Source organism: Budorcas taxicolor, chromosome 16 (genome assembly GCF_023091745.1).
Source record: "Budorcas taxicolor isolate Tak-1 chromosome 16, Takin1.1, whole genome shotgun sequence".
In the NCBI taxonomy this organism is placed as follows: domain Eukaryota; kingdom Metazoa; phylum Chordata; class Mammalia; order Artiodactyla; family Bovidae; genus Budorcas; species Budorcas taxicolor.
This window is the reverse complement of record NC_068925.1, coordinates 39,753,213-39,774,431: the sequence shown is the minus strand read 5'-3', so window position 1 is coordinate 39,774,431 and position 21,219 is coordinate 39,753,213. Positions and strand designations below refer to the sequence as shown.

Below are 21,219 nucleotides of genomic sequence, written 5' to 3'. Positions count from 1 at the left end.
TGGAAGTGAGGAAGCCTGAGGTTTAGGTTTAGTTCTGTGAAAAGCCAGATCTGTGAATCTATAGGACTTACGGCTCTTTAGTTTCCCTCTTGGCTTCAGTTTCCTATCTTACAAAATAACTAATTTTAGAATATTTTACAATTGACAATTATTGAGGACACAACTTTTTAACCTTGTCAAATAAGGACGAAGAAAAGCGAACAAATAAACTGCAAAACCAAAAACTGTCATCAAACTCCATCATCATTTCACAAATGAAATGACACACTAGCACCAAAAATGCAAGGACACAATCTCACATTTTAAAAAATTAGTTTTGTGTAAAAAACTCTCAACATTTGCTCTTGTTTGTTTCTTTCCTCCATGGGCAAGTACACATTTGCCTTGGACTCACTTGGGAACCTCGGCAATAAGCTCTCTCACCTTCCCTTCTTGTGCTATCATGTTTTGGCCCTGAGCCACAGTCCCCATGGACAGAGGAGCCTGGTGGGCTACATTCCACGGGGTTGCAGAGTCGGACATGACTGAGCGACTAAGCATATTGAGTATCTTAAGCTGAAAGAGTTTGAGACAACGGTAGGAGCAGAAAAGTCACTATGACACTCGCTAGTCTCCATGTGAAAGGTACCCTCCCTATACCAGAAGGAAGGAAGATATTCTTATCACCAGAAATAGGAAATTTGGGGCTGAGAAATCTTTACAAACAAACCATGTCAAACTAATCCTTGCCTTCCCAGTTACATTTTCACCATTTATGGTCCCAGCCCAAACCCCCTTGCCTTGTCAGGTCTTTACAAATGTATTGTTTCTTTGTCTAAAAGGTATGAAAGCATCTTGCTCTGGTCACTTCTTTGGATTTTCATTCTTCATTCTTTTGCTCTTTCTCCATTTTTCAGACTTATTGTTTGGAATCACAGAAGCAAATCAACTTTATTATTAATATCATGTTTCATTTTCAATCAAAAGGAAATTTCTCAGTTTGTCTTTACATCTTATACACTCATACTGAGTCCTAAATGATTTTTAGCTGCTTCAGAAACCAGATTTCCTCTCAAAAGATGATTCAGGCTAGGAATTCCCTGGTGGTTTAGTGGTTAGGACTCGTTGCTTTCACTGACAGGGCCAGGGTTTGATCTCTAGTCAGGGAGCTAAGATCCCACAAGTTGTGCACTGCAATCAAAACAAAATAATCCCCCCTCCTCCCTCACACACACAAAGATTGATTTAGGCTTTAGAACAGTACAGGCTGTAATTCAGCACGTTCCTTCTGAACCACTGATGGAGAGACTGGGCGCCCTCTGCTGATTGGGCCCAGAAAACTGTTACTGTGGTTGACTGGTTTTCTGTCTTTCAAGTTAGTGGTGGTCTTAAAGGTTATTGGAAGTGATTTATTTCTCCCACGTGACTCTAAAGAGCTGCTTCTTCCTGTCTTCCTTCTTGGTTACACCTCTTCTCTGCTTTTGTCTGTTACTGTTTGTCTGCTGCCAGTGAACCATTACATCTGATTATTTGCCAACTGTTCACTTGCCAGGTACCTGAAAGTTAACTGAAGGTGGCTGAGGGAGGCTGGATTGCCTGGGTAAAGTGAGGTCAACTGAGTGCAGTGGATTGTGTGAGTGTGAATATAGTTCATTTCTATCCTATGGAGTGAATGGTAGGTGCTCTGATTACTACCTGCATGGAGACTCAGTGTTGACTTCAAGAGCTAGCGTGAGCTCAACGTGGAGAGGGTGTTAGAACTTGTATGCATAAGAGGAGTCCAAGAAAATGTTTTGGGGCTTATTTCCTCTTACGTTGTTATATGTATGTACGTTATGAAACTAGAAAATGCAATCTCTGAAGCTTAATCCTTTCAAAAAAGAGACTTCTACACTTGAAAAATTTCTTTTGGGGGAGATAAATCTTCAGAAATTGTATAACAGAAGTACATTATTGTAATGCTGAGCTTTGAGCACATTTTATTGTTGAACAAGAGACTTTTACAGCTGGCTTATTTTTGATTTCCTTGAAAGAACTTAGGAAATGTGGTTTGCCTCCTAATTCTTCTTTAATATTGTCCATTTCATTTAAATTACACTTTATGTTTAAAAATACGGATTATATGATAAGTGATAAAAATTAAAATGACTTTAATAATATTTCTAAATGTTATGGGACTATGAATCACCCTTGGGACCTGTGTTTCATTGTCAATCGAGGAGGTGGATGGACCCCTAGCTGCTGCTCTGAGGGTTATCATGGGTCTTTACAATTTCTCCCGTCCTTTCATTGACCCTACACAGGACTGTACTGTGCAGCAGATCACTTCTCCATAGTCAAGGGCTTTATAGTTAATAGATATTGTTTAAGAATCATTAAGGCCATAGAGGTGGCCTCTATGCTCTGATAGTCCCCAAACAATGAGGAAAACCTTCCTTGATGTATTCTGGTACACGTGAGACTAGTTAACTTGTTCAAGGTCTTAACTTAGGAATGCATGTCCTGTTTCCAAGGACATATGCTCAGAGCCTAGGTAAACTGTAAAATTGTTCCAAGACCCCTTGGCGGTATGGAGTGCAGCTGTGAACACTTCGGGATCATTGTCTGCTTGATCCAGATCCCACCCGGTGAGTAAGCTGCCTTGTAATATGTGATCCAGTGAGTACATGGAGCTGTCCGCCTCATTTTTCAGTCTCAAGATACCTTCTCGGTTTGGTGGGCACTTTTTGTTCCTTCCATCCTCCAACACCACTGCTCCTATTGGTCAGTTTTAGTTGGTTTTGAAGATCTGGAATTAGGTTGCTTCTTTGACCAGGGCTTGTTGTCAATAAAACCCTAGAGACACAATCAACAAGTTATGTCAGGAGGTCCACTCCTAATGATGGAGAATAATTCTTCCTTTGGTATTGCTGGCTTGCTGCATCCTGGAAGGTCTGTCTGAAAAGCATGGGAGTGGTGCCGTGGCGATGGTAGCAGTGGTGGTGCGGGTGGACTCAGGTCTTGGGGGGAGAGGGGGGCACTGGGACACAAGAGTGATCCTAGCTGGAAGCTGCTCCCAGGTGACCCACAGACAGCAGAGGCCATACTCCCTGATTAGGCAACAGGGAATAGAGCTAGGTCGTAGTCTGCAAATCCTTTAATTCAGAGAATTAAAATGTCCTCAAACTCTTCAGCTATTAATAGTTATAAATTTATTATAACTTATTATAACTTATTATGTAAGTAATACCCTGTATTGTCTCACTTCATGTTTACTTTCGAGGTAGGTGATATTCTTGTCGCCTCATTTTCCAGATGAGGACACTTGAGGCTCACAGAGGCTAAGTAACTTGATCAAAGCTTCACAGTTAATAGCAGAGCTGGGATTATAATCTAGGTGGAATTCTAGAGTTAGCGCTTTCCTTCAGTACCCCTGGCTCCCAGTTGCTGATCAGTTGTATACATTCTGACTGCCACATGCATTGTCTTATAAAATTAGATGTTGGTGGACGGTTCTTGTTCATTTGCAGAGCTGAAGTAGTCTGAAGTAATTTATCAAGTTGGCAGAAGAAAAGAATGTGGGTAGAAGAGAGACAAGGAATGCCAGCCAGTGAAGCCACTGTTTAGTCATCAAATATTTATTTTGCAGTATTTTTATCAGGCAGTGTTTTAGCTAAACAAGATGATGGTTCCTCTCAAAAACCCAGCATTTATTTGGAGACGGACACAAAAAGAAAATTACACTAATGTTATAATAAGAACAGAAAAATGATGGAGTGGTGTGTGAGATGGCAGTCATGAAAAGTGGAAGAAAGTGAAAGTGTTACTCAGTCATGTGCAACTCTTCTGCAACCCCACGATCTGTAGCCCAACAGGTTCCTCTGTCCATGGAATTCTCCAGGCAAGAATACAGGAGTGAGTTGCCATGCCCGTCTCCTGGGAATCTTCCCAATCCAGGAATTGAACCTGGATCCCTTGCATTGTGAGCAGATTCTTCACCAGCTGAGCCACCAGGGAAGCCCAGTCATTATGTAGTGGCAGTCAGCTCTGCTTTGGGGACTCAGAGAAGGCTTCATAAAGGGAGATAATCAAGCTTGCCCTAGAAAGACAGGTGTGAATTTGAGTAGCTGGAAAAGGCAACAGCTTATGCCAAAGTGAGGAGGTATGAGTGCTAGATGGTAGGATTTTGAAGAGGAGGGGTAGCTACAGCCCAGGATTCTGGTTACCTGGGCAAGTGGACTCAGATCAGGAAGAGTCTCCTCTTCAGGGCTAAGGAATTTATTATCTCTAATCCAGGGAGAGACTTTGAAGGATTTTTAAACTGGAAAGCAACACGTCTGCTCTGGATCCTTTCTGGTTGTCCTTCCACATACACCCTCCATCACCTTTGCTCTACCCTGTGGCCTAGGAGGCTGACCTCCACAGGAAACATCAGTTGGTGCATCGTATCCTAGGATTGCCGTAGCAGAGTGGGTGGCTTCTTCTTTCACAGCTCTGGAGGCTAGGATTCTGGAATTGTTGTTGACAGGGCTTTTTTCTTCTGTGGATTTTGAGAGAGAACCTGTTCTGTGTCTCTTTCGGTGTTTGCTTGCTTGGCGCTCCTTAGTGTGTAGATGCATCATTCCAGCTTCTGCCTGTCTTCACATGGTATTCTCTACTATGACTGTGTCTCTGTGTCTTATCCTCTCTCTATAAACATTTTATTTATTTGGCTGCACTGGGTCTTAATTGCAGTATGCGAGATCTTCAGTTGAGGGATATGGAATCTAATTCCCTGACCAGGGATCGAACCTGGGCCCCCTGCATTGGGAGCCTGGAGTCTTAGTCACTAGATTGCCAGGAAGCAGCTTTATCCTCTTTTTATAAGGATCCTTTTTTTATATTGGATCTAGCTCACCCTGTTTCAGTATGATCTCAACTTATGTACATTTGCAAAGATCTTATTTCCAACTTATGTACATTTGCAATGGCAACCCACTCCAGTATTCTTGCCTGGAAAATCCCATGAATGGAGGAACCTGGTAGGCTACACAGTCCATGGGGTCACAAAGTCGGACATGACTGAGCGCCTTCACTTTCGTCCTTTCACTTTCTATTTCCAAGTAAGTTACCTCTGGCACCATTCACAGGTACCAGAGGTTAGAACTTGACTATATTTGGGGGGGAATGAATGCAATTAAATCCACAATAGTCAGTAATGTTGCCTTCTGAATTTTGGTTGGGTTAGGCCATTGAGAAGCATGGGCAGAAGATCAGAGGGAGGGAAGAACGTAAGATTAGGAAATGAATTTCCCTAGCTCTGTACTCTTGGGGTCACCATGGACTGCCTTCAGTGGTGAGCTGGAGATCACAGCTCTTGAGAGGTGGTCCTCTCCACATAATCTCACTCTCTTATTCATATTTGTTCTCCCTTTGCCTCAATAGAAAAACTATGGATGGTAAAAGCATCTCATGGTTACTAGTCTGGAAGTATTTCATTCTACTTCTGATTTCCCTACACTCTGCTCAAACCATTGGACATAATCTTTATATTAAAGTTTCCACAAATTGCCTAATTTGAGTTCTATCTTGTTCCTACCAAGATCTTGATGGAAACGATGACAGTATTTTTTATTTTAGAACAACTGCTTAAGTAAAGGAGGCAAGAAAGGAGGTACTGAGACTTGAGAGGAAGACAGAACAGTAATTCAGGTAAGAGATGATTAGACCTAAACTTGGATGATAACAGCAATGATGGAGAGAGAGGGGGAAAACACAAGATATTTGGGAACAGAATTAATATGACTGGGGACAATCCTCATAACCCATCAGATTTATCCTCACCAAATACTTGTTAATTAAGGGGATAACCTGTCCTGTAGTTTTTCTGGCACCAGTTTCAAAAAAATTGAAGATTTGTAGATCAGTAGAAGGGAAGCAAGCAGTATAGGTGCCACCCAGGCTTTCAAATAATGTGACGTGGAGGCAGGTTTGAAGGAACCAGGAATGGTTCGAGTTTTTAAGGGTTTCAGTGTCCTGTCCCACTGGGTCAAGATGGCATTTCGGGCTCCATCCCATTTCCCGGGGCCCATTAGGCGATACTGGTAAGGAGTACATGGTCCAAAGAAAACTTCCCATGCTAGTTTGGGATCCTTGATGAACAGAAGTGGGATGTTGGGCTTTACGCCTATGAAGGAAGCGAGGTCATCCAGGTAGGAAATGTAGTCAGCTTTGTCTACACCGGGATCTTTCATCAAACCCCTGAGAGGGAAGAAGATGGATCACTTGATTTTCAAGTTATGAGTTTCCCCACCTCCCACCATTTTGTTTCTTTTTACTGGAGTCAAACCATGTTGGGAATGTTTTCCTATGTTGGAGAGAAAAAATAAAAGGAGTTTATTTCCATAGGGTATTTGTGAGTGTAATTAATTTTGTTAAAGGAGATGGCAGAAGAAGACAATGCAAAGAGGAGCTTTAAATAATGTTTCAGGTTCTTGAATTTGATATGAGGGTAAAATCAGATCAGTCCAGATACCACAGTTATTGAACAAATAAAGATCATCAGAAAGCATCACATATATAACCACCTGAATTATTTTTATTGATGTTAATTGTGAGTTGAGAGGGTCATACTGGGTATAACAGAACTGAACATGACACAGATATAAGTACAGTTGACCCTTGAACAATGAGGGGTTAGGGGTATCAGTCCTCTGGATAATTGAAAATCTAAGTGAAACTTGATTCCCCTCAAACCTAACTACTAATAAATTATTAGTAAACTAAAGGCCATACTGATAGCATAAACAGGTTAACGCATATTTTGTATGTTATATGATCCTATGCTGTATTCTTAGAGTAAACTGAGAAAAGAAAATGATATTAAGAAAATCATAAGGAAGAGAAAATATATTTACAGGACTGTACTGTACTCATCAATACCATAAGTTTATGTTGTCTGTTTATAAGATGACTCATCTATCAGTACCTACATCAATATTGTCTTATATGATACAAAACACCGTAGATGTCATTTGTATTCCTAACACTGGACATCAAAAATGAAAAGATAATGTGAAGAAGAAATTCATATTTATTTACAAGGATAATGAATCATACCTTGATAATGAAGAAGCAGTAGCAATATGATTGTTTCATGGAAGCCTAGCCTATATAATAATGAATACTCATTATAAAATTTTTATGGTATATGGTATTATAGTCATATTCATAGTGTATTGGAAACATCGTTACATTAAAAAAATCCCACTTACCTGTGATGATGGACTGTTCTCCAAATATAAAAGAAAGAGGCATATTGTATAGTAATATAATTCTTTGAAAGCAAAGTTAGAAACCAATAAGAAAGCTAACACATTATTAATTTTATATTACTGTAAATGTCACTCACCTTATGCCTAGTAAGGATGGGCTATCCACTCCCTACAAATCTTACACATCAAGTTCTATATGATAAATACTTAAGCAGTGATGACGATGATGACACAAAAACTTCTCATTCAGTTCTTGCTGTGCAGGTTTTAGATTTTCACATCAAGACACATACACAACAGATAAATTATTAACAGTGGGGTATGATGATTATTTACTATTCATTAAGAGGAAGTGGATCATCATAAAGGTCTTTATCCTTGTCGTCTTCACATTGAGTAGGCTGAGGAGGAGGAAGATAAGGGGTTGATCTTGCTGTCTCAGGGTGGCAGAGGGAGAAGAGGTGAGGAGGTGGAAGGGGAGGCTGGAGAGACAAGCACATGTGGTGTAACTTTATGGAAATACTTGTGTAACGTTATGGCAATACACTATAATTTCTGTCTGACTTTTTTGCCTTTTTACTTTTCTTAAAAATGTTTCTGTATGATACCAACTTTTCTTCCATCGCTTGCTGTAGTTTCATTGCCTATATCATAGAAGGGTCCATGCTGTAAAAGAAGTCAAAGTCAGTCTTAAATAACTGGAATCCTTTTGCTGGATTGTCTGATGTCAGTTTGCTTTCTGGCACTGCTTCTCCTATGTCTTCTTCCTCAGCCTCTTGCCCTGGTTTGGAAGCACTCATCCCCCTATCAAATTGTCTTCTGTTAATTCCTCTGGCATGGGGTCTATTAGCTCTCGAATTTCTCTAAAATCCTTATCTTGAAAGCCTTCACTCCCAACCTTTTTTTTTTCCCCTCCCATATCTACATTCTCTTTCAGGATTTCCTTGACTGGCTTTGTTGTAAACCCTGCAAAGTCACACACAACATCTGGACACAGTTTTCTCTAGCAGGAATTCATTGTTTCAGGCCTGGTGGCTTTCATAGCTTTTTCTATAACAATGATGGCATCTTCAAAAGTGTAATCCTTCCAGGCTTTCATGATATTTTCTCTATTGGGATTCTCTTCCATAGCACTGACAATCATTTCCATAGAGCACTTCAGATGCTTTGTGTTCTGGGTGGCCAGGGGATTTTCCAATATCGAAAGAACTTTCAAAGACAGTCACTTATTGGCAAGGTACTTTCTGATTTTAGGGACAGAGTAGTGAAGGAACTAATCCGGAAAAAGGGTTGTCATTGTCCAGGCCTTCTTGTGTACAATGAAAAGACGGGTAGCTGGTATTTATCTTTTCCCTTCAAGGCTGGGGGGTTAGCAGTTTTACAGTTAAGGGAAGTCCTGACTGTGAACCCATCCCCTAGAGAAAGGAATGGCAACCTACTCCAGTATTCTTGTCTGGAGAATTCCATGGATAGAGGAGCCTGGCAGGCGTGTTCAGACACGACTGAACAACTAATATGACCATAAACCCAACTGCATTTACACATGAATGGAGAGTTAGCCTATGCTTTCCTGCCTTAAATTCTCACGCTCAGTTTTCCCCTTTAATAATAAATGTCTTTTGTGGCATTCTGCTATCTGCCATTCCCAGGATAGGGCACTTTTGTCTGCATAAAACACTGTTTCAGGCAGATACCCTTTTTCTCCAGTGACGGTCTTAACGGCATCCTGGAACTCTGTGTGCTTCCTCTTGGTCAACAGAAGCTGCTCCTCCTATTATCTTGACATTTATTTTTAAAGACCCTGCTTTCTAAAATCAGGAAACCATCCTTCTCAAGCATTAAATACTTCACGTTTCTTTTGCTTTCAGTTGTCATATAATGACTTCACTATTTTTCAAATCTATAAAAGTCTATAAGTATGCCTTTCTTATAGCAATCCTGCACACACATAAAAGCTGCATTTTCAACACAAGATGAAAAAGTATTTCACAAAAAGTGCAAGGTTTTCATGCCTGCTGGCACAGGTACAGTGATGGCTTCACAAATTTTCTTTTTCATAATGGTCCTTATGCTGAATTCATTTATTGTGAAATGACAGGCCACTGCAGCTGCAGACCTCAGTCTATAGTACATGTTGAGCAATTCAACTTTTTCTTGTAAATTCAGGACTTTTTTCTGCTTCTTGGGAGCACTTCCAGCATCACTAGTGGCACTCTAATGGGTCCCGTGTTATGATTCAAGGTTTACATTATTGCACTTAATCACGATGGAAAATACATGAGAAATGTGAGAGATCACTTTTTACTGTGATACGAAATTTGCTGGAGAGTCAAGTGTTCATGCGGAGGTGATTAGTGTCATATGACATATTAAGCAGCTATGTGAAACACCTGAGCTCATCACAACAGCAACAGAAGGTAGCTATGAAATTACTGCAGTAGTGCTACAGTTAATTTTATGCTGTTATGATTTAACACTGCATCTTTACCCTGTTTGGGCTTCCCATGTGGCTCAGTGGTAAAGAGTCTACCTGCCAATGCAGAAAACACGGGTTTGATCCCATGGGTTTGAGAAGATCCCCTAGAAGAGGAGATGACAGCCTACTCCAGTATTCTTGCTGGGATAATCCCACGGACAGAGGAGGCTGGAGGGATGCAGTCTATGGGGTCACAAAGAGTCAGACACGACTGAGTGACTGAGCATGCATGCATGCTTTACACTTGCTTATATTTCTCTTGCTTGTGAATGGCACAATGTATGATCTATGTTTATGTGTGTAAGTTTTGATAAATTTTAAGTTTTATAATAGATTTTTGTATACTTGATGGCAGTAAACGATAAAATAGACTAATATCTACCTATATTTTACACATTCATGACATATCTAACTTTTTATTAATTTTTTTAAATATTTCTAGGCTTCATGATTTATCTGCAAGTGTTTTCAAATTGTCACAAACCTCCCTCAATTTTTCCTATATATATATATATATATATAAATCTGCGTATAAGTGGACCCATGCAGTTCAAACCTGTATTGTTCAAGGGTCAAATGTACAGTGTATAGGAATGTTCTATCCCTATCTATTTCTGTTATTCATAAATTTTCATGATGTGCCAATGTCATTCTTTCACTTATTCATTCATTCCTTCAATCAGTCAATCAATCTTAAGTGTCTGTCACATGACAGGCATTATCCTAGGTGTTGGGACTCCAACAGTGAGTAAAACAAAGTCTTTGCTGTCAAGAAACTTACAGTCCAACAGGCAGAGCAGCAGGCTATGAAAAACCCAGCCAGCGACTTTCCTGCTGGTCAGTGGTTAAGAGTCAGTTCTCCCTCTATAGGGGGCACAGGTTCTATTCCTGGTCAGGTAACTAAGATCCCGTATGCCACTTGGCACAGTGAAAAACAAATAAAAAAAGCAACAACAAACCCCCAGCCAAACAGATATAGAATATATCAAGTAGTAAGAGGAATTAGGAAGACATTCAAAGAAGGGGAAAGGGGAAAGACGATGAGAATGGGTGAGTTCCCATTCATGCAGTGTTCCCAGAGAAGGCGTCTCTCTATGAGAGGATATTTGAACAGAGTGAGCCAACAGGTATGGGGTAGGGGGCAGAACATTCCAGGCAGAGTAAGTGCAAAGGTTCCGAGGCGTGCCTGAAGCCCAGGGAGCTGTCTGGAGGGACTGGAGCAGTTTGGGTAAGGGGGGAGAACAGGAGACACTGAGGGCATAGACAGAGCTGTTGCCTGGATGGGTGCAGAGCCGCAGGAAGTTTTGGGGAGTGAAATGGGAAGCAGGGGGTTTTCAACAGAAGAGCAATGTGGCATTGGTCACTCTTATGTGGAGTCAAGAGTAGACCATAGAAGAGAAGAGAGGAGGCACAGAGACCAGGTAAGAGGTGACAGCAAGTGTCCTGGTGAGAGACCACAGTGGCCTGTTCTGGGGTGGTTAGCAGCCAGGGTAGTCAGAGGGGTCTGGATTCTGAATTTATCTGAAGGTAAGAGTTAACAGTATTTGCTGAGGATGTGAAAGAAAAAGAGGAAAAAAGATCACTCCAAGGTTTTTGACTGTTCAACTGGAATAAGTACCCACTGACCAAGAAGGGGAAAGTCTCAGAGTAGCCCATGTGCAGGTGGAGGTTGAGGGTTAGTTTCTAGACATGTTAAATTGGAGATACCAGGACTTTCCTGGTGGTCCAGTGGTTAAGAATCTGCCTTGAAAAGCAGGGGACACAGGTTCAATCCCTGGTCAGGGAACTAAGATACCACAAGTCACAGAGGAACAAAGCCCACGTGCCACAGCGAAAGATCTCATATGATGCAATGAAGATCCTGTGTGCCACGATGAAAACCTGAGGCAGCCAAATACATAAATAAAATGTTTTTTTTTTTTTTTTTTAAATTTTGAGATACCTGTTACATTTCTAAGTGGAGATACCTAGAGGGAGTTGGTTTAGGATTTGGAGTTCCAAGGAGAGATCTGGGTTAGAGACCCAAGTTTGGGAGCCATGAGTACACGATGTCATTTAAAGCCACAGGCTTGGTGAGGTTACCTACTAGTGTTAACAGAAGTAAGAAGAGGTTTGAGGATTAAGGTTGGGGTTCACCAATGTTTAGGAGTGAGGAAGAGGAGACACTTGTAAATATAGAGAAAGAATAGCCTGAGAAGTAGGAGAACAAAGAGAACAGGGTTTGGGGACCAAGTAAACAAAGGATTGCCATTGTCTAGGGCCAGGTTCTGTGTTCTGCTGAGGCGACCTGATGTCCCCACCAGGCACATCATCTAAAGCCAAAAATCAATTTTTTTTTTTTTTTGACTACACTGTGTGGCATGCAGGGATCCCAGTTCCCTGACCAGAGATGGGACTCATGCCCCCTGCAGTGAAAGCACGGAGTCTTAACCACTGGACCACAAATCTAGCTGGTGGAAGAGTTAGCACTAAAATTATATTCTTTTGGCTCATAATGCAATTATTTCTAACCTGCCCCACTGCTTCCCAAATTTATAATGGTAAATTTTCCCTGTAGCAGGGTATATTTCATACCTTTCTAGGAGCTGCTCCTTCTTCATAGCCTCAGCCATCAGTTTTTGAGATGGTGGTATCTTACAGAGTCCTGTGAGAAAAGCCAGAAACAACATCAAAGTCACATGTGGCTCTTCCTTTGAGTTCTCTTCCCCTTCATTTCTGGCCTCCCACTGCTCCAACCTCAGAACATGTGATTGCAATAGCTTAGAATGGGACTGGGGCTTTCCCAAGGTGGTAAAGAATCTGCTTGCAATGCAGGAGCTGCAAGAGATGTGGGTTTGATCCCTGGGTCGGAAGATTCCCTGGAGGAAGGCATGGAAACCCACTCTGGTATTCTTGCCTGGAGAATTTCATGGACAGAGGAGCCTAGCAGGCTATAGTCCCTGGGGTCGCAAGGAGTCACACACGACTGAGTGACTTAGCACAGCACACAGTACAGAGTGGGAATAGAGCACAGAGGATAATTTTCTGGAGGTAAAATTCCTCTCTGAACTCACTTAACCTGGGTACTCACTAATCTACATGAGAAAGCTCTGACTCAGCCCTGGAGTGTACTTGCCACTGGGATCATTGCATCCTGTATAAAGCTATAAAGACTTCACTTGGTGGTACCTGGTCTCTTGCAGGGTCTCTGGAGAGGCGTGCAATCACTACTGTGGTGTGATCTAATCAAGTTTTGTTTTGTCAGCTCTATCATTCTCATAAGCATTTTTGAGCTCACTATAAAATACTTTAAAAACTCAGGTAATATAATTCAAAAAAAGACACATGTACCCATGTACCCCAATGTTCACTGCAGCATATTTACAATAGCTAGGACACAGAAGCAATCTAGATGTCCATTGATAGATGAATGGATAAAGAATTTGTGGTACATATATACAATGGAATATTACTCAGCCATGAAAAGGAATGAATTTGCATCAGCTCTAGTGAGGTGCATGTGTGCATGTCAAGTTGCTTCAGTCATGTCTGACTCTTGTGACCCTTGGACTGTAGCCCACCAGGCTCCTCTATCCATAGGATTCTCCAGGCAGGAATATTGGAGTGGGTTGCCATGCCTTCCTCCAGGGGATCATCCCAGCCCAGGTGGATGAACCTGAAACCTGTTATACAGAGTGAAGGAAGTCAGAAAGAGAGAAACAAATATTGTATATTAACTCATATATATGGAATCTAGAAAATTGGTACTGATGAACCTATTTTTGGAGTAGGAATGGAACACATAGAGAACAGACTTGTGGACACAGCAGGGGAAGAGGGTGGGACGAATTGAGAGAATAGCACTGAAACATATATTATCATATGTAAAACAGATTGCTAGTGGGAATTTGCCAGTGGGAACTGGCACTCATCTTGGTGCTCTGTGACAACCTAGAGGGGTGGGATGGGGTTGAGGGGGTTGGAGGGAGGCTCAAGAGGGAGAGAATATATGTATACTTATGGCTGACTCATAGTGTTGTATGGCAGAAACAAACACAACATTGTAAAGCAATTATTCTCCAATTAAAAAAAATAATTAAACCTCTTCCCCAAACCCAGGTACTTAAGAGTCTTCTGTGTTTTTAATATAATTGGAAAATGCTGTAAAAGCACTTTAATTTGCCTTAAATAATCATTTGGATAGTTTAATAAAAGGCCATGGGATTTTTAGTGTAATACAAATAAATGAGATTCCTAATCACCTTCTCCTCCCTCCACTCCACCCCCCCCACCCCATTAAAATACCATGTCTGTCAATTTAGGAGAACATTTTAAAGTATAGTTGATATACACTACATTTGTGCAGTATGAGAGAAGTCAGTACTACTTAATACTGTATTATATGCTATTTATAAATTATTGATGATTTTTATTCATGAAGGGCAAAATTCTGCTAACGAACAAACTATTGGCTCAACTGTGATTATTATTTATAATTATACAAATGTAATAATACAAACCCAATTCTTTACAATGCTTACGAATCTAAAACTTGCCCTGGAGAGGTATGATAACAATAGAAAAAGTAAGAATAACAGCTATCAGTTAATGAGCATTTACTCTGTGCCAAGTACTGTGTTAACTGCTTTGTAGACATTATTCATTTTACAAAACCCTTATGAAAGAGGTTTTGTTATTCCCATTTTAACAAAGGGGCTGAGATTTAAAGAGGTTCTTGCAAGGCTAATGAGTTGGGATTGGACTGGGATTGGACTCTGGCAGCCCTGACTCTGTCACCTGTGTTCTGACAGTGATAACTGACAGCCATTAGTGCCCAATGTCTACAGTTTTTATGAGCATTTCTTAAAAGTCACTACCTTGTTAGACCCCAACTTTATTCACAGTGTATATTACTCCCAATATCTTTCTTAAGAAGCAATATAAAACTCTACTGCTAGTGATAAATGGGAAGACAGGAGTAAATAGACTAGACTAGATTTGACTACAGCAGAATAAAACGGGATCCTGAGTACTTCCTCAGCAAGTGTGATTATTCTGTTGTCCAGATTTATCCTATCCACAGAGTCAAATCTTTTTCCACTCACATTACTGATATAAGCACAGTCACCATAATATTACATGCATAGAAAATGAATTCTTCATTAAATTTTTTTTTGGATATTTTATGGTACTTTAGCTCACATTTGTTGGATTTTAGATAAATCTCAGGGGACTGATTTCAAGACTCAGTTGTTCACACAGGGCTTTAAGTAGAGTCCAGGTACCTTTGAATACTCTTGTGGCCCATCGTGCTTGGAGCTCTGTGCCTGCTAAGATGGATCCTGTAAGGCTGATGAAGCCAATCATAGCTAATGTTGTCTTCTCTAGGTTTGAGGGGAAGACCAGCTTATATAGGAAGATCTTCTTTGTACAAAGGGTTTTGAGAGGTTCTTCAAAAAAGGGGAAAGAATACGTGTATCCTGTAGTGAAGATCACAACATCAATGTTTTCTTCCACTGTCCCATCTTCAAAGACAGCAGAGGTTTCTGTAAACTCCTTCACGCTGGTTTTAATAGTGACTGTCCCACAGAGGATACAGGTTGGCAGCTCATCATTCACAATCTTTTTTGGTTTTTTCCTTTGACACAGAGGAGAAAATTATTCACTGTAGCTATTTTTATGAGACATTCAGCAAATGATTTATTTAGTCAGTTCAAAATAATTATCTGCCAAGTCAAGGGAGTAAACCGACCAATGTCTAATTCAAAGTTGTCAATTCTCAAGTTGTCACTTGACAGCAAGTGTCAATTCTCAAGTTGTCACTTGCTCTTTCTATAACAAGCTTTGTTTTCCTGCTCCCAGTAGAAGGCATGTAGAAATTGACTAAACCTATTTTTCCCCTGTGGGGTTTAAAATTCTCTCTCTCTTGGAATTAATTTCTGGAGCAATGTCAGGATCAAGTATATGACAATCCATTTGATAATCAGTTTTGGATCTCACATCACCCAGGCCTTAAAAGATTGACATTTGGCAAAGAGGAAATTGCAAAAAACTTTTTGGATTAAAAAAATTGTATCTATTTACTAATGGATTTTCATAGTGAACATATTTTCATTATGAACATTTTCATATTTTCATTATGAGCATCATTCTACCTAACTGCAGCAGACATGATGTCTATAAAATTTATATATTGAATCATTCATTGTTATTCATTTTTTCCATAAGTGAAAGCCATCTTACCAAAGATAAACTATTTGGGTCAAGCATTTAATAAAAATCATAACTTTATATGCATTTCCAAGGTTTTCTTTTTCCTTGCCAATGTGTCTACACAGATGTATATTAAAATATATAATTCTAGGAAGTCCTTTTGGCAATTCATACCTCTAATCATTCAGCCAGTGTGGACATTTATTAAAGGTTAGTGAGAGCTAGCCGTCTGTACTCACTGGTGCTGTCATTTACTTGTGAATGGTAGCCAACCTGAGAATACTCAAGGCCAATTTAATCCTGATTTTCAAACTGGAAATAAAGTTTCCATCCTTCATTTTCTTCATTTACTAGTCTGCTAGCAGACAGAGAATACTCCTATTTCAAGACCTTCTGTGGTACTGATGGACATTGTCTTAAGAAAATAAGCTTAGAAAAGGATAAAAGAAGGCAAAGTCACAATTATTGAACATTTTAAGATCTGAATTAAAGAGAATGAGAAATATTGATTAAACAACTTTACCATTAATTAAAAATATAATTCAATACCCCTTAGTAATATTTAGTCCATAATTCGCATGGTCAAATCTTTTATTGAGGTGCCTCTCTTGAATCCACTTCAGAATACAGGAGGGCAGAACTTGTGCAATAAAATTATGGTGTCTTCTTGTAACCATCATATTAAATGGGTAGCCCCCATCTGAAGAGCGGTTGATAACCCAGGTACCAGTTCTAGTACTGAGAAAGACCTAAAAATAAGGCAAGAACACTAAATACATGTATATCATTTTGTAGTATTTTTCTCCAATATATTTTAAATGGTCTTATAACATTCTGGTCTTATAACAACAGAGGACTAGTGAATTTGTACACAGATCTACAAATGACTGGGCTTCCCTGGTGCTCAGTTGGTAAAGAATCTGCCTGCAATGCAGGAGACCCAGGTTTGATCCCTTGGTCAGGCAGATCCACTGGAGAAGGGAACGGCAGCCTGCTCCAGTGTTCTTGGCTGGAGAATTCCATGGACAAAGGAGCCTGGTGGTCTATAGTCCATGGGGTTGCAAAGAGTAGGACATGACTGAGTGACTAACACTATCTACAAATGACTAGTTATTCCAACCGCTGTTATTGTTTTCATAAATCACTTTGACTAATCTATGTATCAGTTAAATATTCTTATCATGTTTAAAGAATAGTAGATACATACTGTTTATCAGGCAATTTTTTACATAAATAATATGGAATTTAAAGTGAGTTTTGAGATAGCAATTTTAACTGAATTAAATAAAAATCTACTATTTCCACATCTAATCATTGTTCTATAACTTATGATAAAGTGGAAGATTTCTAATTGGTGTACCTCTGCTTGGGATTTCTAAAATCATTATGTATACATCTTGGGCAAAGTAAGAGGTGCTTTTACCACAAAACAAAGTATAAATCTGATTTCTAATTGAAGAGATGTTCAGAAAACAAACTCCCCTTTCTCTTTGTATGTGGGAGTTTTTCCAGAATTACTGAGAGTATGTAAAAGAAAGATAGTTGATGTGGGCAGAGCAATTTGTCCATTTGACCTTGTTTCAGGAGCTCCTCTGAAAAATACCTAGTGGTTTGGCATCCATACAGTTTTCCTTGACCCTTCCTGGAGATGGTTCAGTTGTGTAAAGCATGCATTACGAAAGGCTTTATGGATTTTCAAGGTTTTCTTTTCCCATTTACCCTGTTTCCACATAATTTAGCAAATGTGGAATTCAGCAGTTCCACATAATTTCCACATATTTTGGCCAGTGTGTTTTATACCCTTGAATACCACCTTCCGGACACCAGAAGTCATCTAGGGGCGGGAGTGCAGATTCAGAGATGATGTACCTGAGATGCGGTTCGACTGAGCTCCACTGCAACGTCTCCTCCAGTGTTTCCAAGACCGATCACTAAGACGCGTTTGCCCTGAAAGCCTGCTGGCATCTTGTACTCTTGGCTGTGTAGGATCTGGCCTTTAAACCTATGGATTCCTGAGGGGAAGGAGGGATCAGAAATATCTAGAGTTATGACTCCTTTAGTTGGCAGGCATAGGATCTTTGGGAAAAGGGACATCTCGGAAATATGGCAGCCCTTTGCTTCTGGTGCCAATTGCAGGAAGTAGAATCAGTATACCATCTGCTAGCCCACTGGATTCTGTAAGCCCAGATATTGGTACAGTACAAAATGCCTTGATAAAAACATAGGAGAACTTATATTTCTGTGTGTTCCATTTTAAAGCAATTACTTAGGGAAATCAAGCTTACTGTAGACGATAATAAGAAACATCTCATGCATGACCCTGAACATCCTAGACAAGAAGCATTGGGTTGGCCAAGTTCATTTGGGTTTTTCTGCATGATTGTAGGGAAAAACCCAAACAAACTTACTGGACAACCCAATAAATTGTTGATGCTTTATTTTATCCAACAGTATATTCTATCAGAATGTGATTTATGAATACATTAATAACATATTTACACATTGAATTAAAACTCCTTTTTTGCAAAAAGAAATTTTGTAGCATGTTTTCATGTAAATAATTACTCTTGTTATTTAGGCTTGTTACTTAGTGCTTACTTTACTTTGTGTTTTATCACACACTTATTGAGCTTTCCAGGTGGCTCAGTGGTAAAGAATCTGCCTGCCAACTTGGGTTCAGTCTCTGGGTTGGAAAGATCCCTGGAGTAGGAAATGGCAACCCACTCCAGTATTCTTGCCTGGGAAATCTCATGGAAAGAGGAGCTGGTGTGCTACAGTTCATGGCATTGCAAAGAGTTGGACACAACTGAGCATGCACTCATACACTTGCTGTTTTATTATACTGTATGCTTATTTATACTTTATTCTTTTGTTATTCATATTTGTATTTCTCACTGATCTTTCAAGCTCCAAACATCGTCAATAGAAGTATCACTATTATGATATTTATATACTGTATATGAAAAGGGCTACCAAATATTTCTTCTCTTGATCTTTTTTTTTTTGGTAGTTATCTTATTGGCATCTATAACAGACATAAATTGTGGGTTCATAGAAAACTAAGAATTGTGGTAACAGTGGAAGCAGAGCTATTTACAGTGGTGGCCATCACTGGCAAAGTCCATTAACAATTCCCAAGAAATAAAAGTAGAATCTGAGTAATAAAGTCTAACCTTTTTCTTTTCCTTTGTACTTAGTCTAGTTTCACTTGATTATAGGATATCCTGTTCAGAGGCCTTGTACCCAGCATTTCAGACTAGAGTTCCTAGTGTGAAAAGGCTGTGCCTCATCCTTTAGCTCAGCAGAACATGTGCAGAAGTGCTGTGCAGGATGCCTCAATTCGAGATGGTGGCAGGGTACCATGGGCAGAGATGCTGCACTGGGCACTACGATCTGAAGCCATGAGCAGCACGGCTGTGCCTGACCCTTAAGAACTCCACACTCTTTCCTACTGATGAGGTACCGATAAAGCAGCCCCAGAGCTGGCCTGTTGGGGAAAGATGTTCTTGAGAGCACAGTCTCACACATCTCCATTCTCTGATGAGAGAATAAAACTTACTTTTGCTTTTGATCTAACTTGGTCTCGTTCTTATTGGCTTGAATGATTTGGGGCAGGAATATTGTTGGGGACTGACTCAAAAGGGTCAGTCTAACCCCCAGTTAGATTGGAGTCCAGGCCATATTGACACCTCCCATTTTAGTCTTTTGAGAAATCCATTAACAGTTTGGTGCTGGTTCCAAATTTGCTGAACTGGAAGTCTTAGTAGTAGTTGTAGTCTTTTTATGTCAAATCATGTGGAATTTGTGTGCCAACAAATCACTTCAACTGCTCCCCTTGATAGTTTGAAACAAACCCAAAACAGAACATCTAAGTTATGGGGAACCAAATGTCTGCCATATGGAAGGACAGCTCATTAGGGTGCATCCTGCAGAACTGGAAGTTTCTGAGTATCACCCCCTGACTCAGGAGTGTTTCTGTAGGAAAGAAACCTGTGCTTTGGAATAAGATTAGGGAAATCAGTCAAGAGTCTACAGAAAATCTTTGGCATTCCTTCAGGTGCTTCAGGTAATGCCTCCAAATCTATACTACCACTTATCCTGAGTCATGGGACTGGAATGCCAAACAAAAGAAGAATGATGGGGGCAGGGAGCTGCTAAGCTGGCACTCCAGCTGACCCCCAGGAGCCCCAGTGGACATTTGACAGAGAGAGAAAGCCTGTCAAATTCTTAGTTGACACTGGTGCTACCTACTCAGTTCTGAACATCAAATCAGGAACACTCAGTCACAAGATGTGTAGAATTATGGGGCTATCAGGGAAGGCTCATGAATGGGTATTCATAGGACCATCAGAATGTAAAGTGGGAAAACATAGGCTCACCCACTCCTTTCTGTATGTTCCCACACACCCCATACTCCTACCAGGAAGGAATATCTTAATAAATTGGGGGCTACTATACACCTAATGGGAAACAAATTGGAGATTGGTGTCCCCTTAGACACAGGGCACAAGATGATAGTGTTAATAATGGCTGATGACAAACCTTCCCAGACAGAGCAAGTTAATCTCCTTGAAATAAATCTGAGGTCTGAGCCCAGGGATGGGTGGGATAAGCTGCAGGAGCCAGTTTCATGATAATCCATCTAAAATGTATATATAAATGGCCAAATAGAAAACAGTACCCCCTCCCTTGGGAAATCTTGTTCGGTACTGCCCTGTCACATGGCCTAATTGTCCAGGGCCTTATTAGAACATGCCTAGCAGCATATAATACCTCCATTCTCCTCCTAAAGACACCCAGTGGGAAATAACATATGGTACAGGACCTCAGGGCAATCAGTGAAGCCACCAAGGATATACATCTACTGTGAAGAAAGCTGAGCGCCAAAGAATTGATGCTTTTGAACTGTGGTGTTGGAGAAGACTCTTGAGAGTCCCTTGGACTGCAAGGAGATCCAACCAGTCCATTCTAAAGGATATCAGTCCTGGGTGTTCTTTGGAAGGAGTGATGCTGAAGCTGAAATTCCAGTACTTTGACCACCTCATGTGAAGAGTTGACTCATTGGAAAAGACTCTGATGCTGGGAGGGATTGGGGGCAGGAGGAGAAGGGGACGACAGAGGAGGAGATGACTGGATGGTATCACCAAAATGATGGACATGAGTTTGAGTGAACTCCGGGAGTTGGTGATGGACAGGGAGGCCTGGTGTGCTGTGATTCACGGGGTCACAAAGAGTTGGACAGAACTGAGTGACTGAACTGAACTGAAGTGAACTGAGTCTTTAATACTACACACTGGTGGTTACTCTACTGTCCCCTGGGACCTGGAATTCTGTATCAGA

The 21,219-nt window shown here is 40.4% G+C and overlaps 1 protein-coding gene across 1 annotated transcript in view; it reads right to left on the bottom strand.

The window, feature by feature from the left end:
* Window positions 1-5,795: 5,795 nt before the first annotated feature.
* The window catches only part of FMO4 (flavin containing dimethylaniline monoxygenase 4), a 31,552-nt gene continuing 16,128 nt past the window's right edge, over window positions 5,796-21,219 (bottom strand). The window contains exons 4-9 of the mRNA XM_052653900.1: window positions 17,749-17,891; window positions 16,429-16,628; window positions 16,153-16,161; window positions 14,952-15,304; window positions 12,262-12,331; window positions 5,796-6,198 (exon numbers count right to left, since the gene is read on the bottom strand). Coding sequence (XP_052509860.1) covers window positions 5,796-6,198; window positions 12,262-12,331; window positions 14,952-15,304; window positions 16,153-16,161; window positions 16,429-16,628; window positions 17,749-17,891 — 1,178 coding nt within the window. The remainder of the gene's footprint in view (window positions 6,199-12,261; window positions 12,332-14,951; window positions 15,305-16,152; window positions 16,162-16,428; window positions 16,629-17,748; window positions 17,892-21,219) is intronic.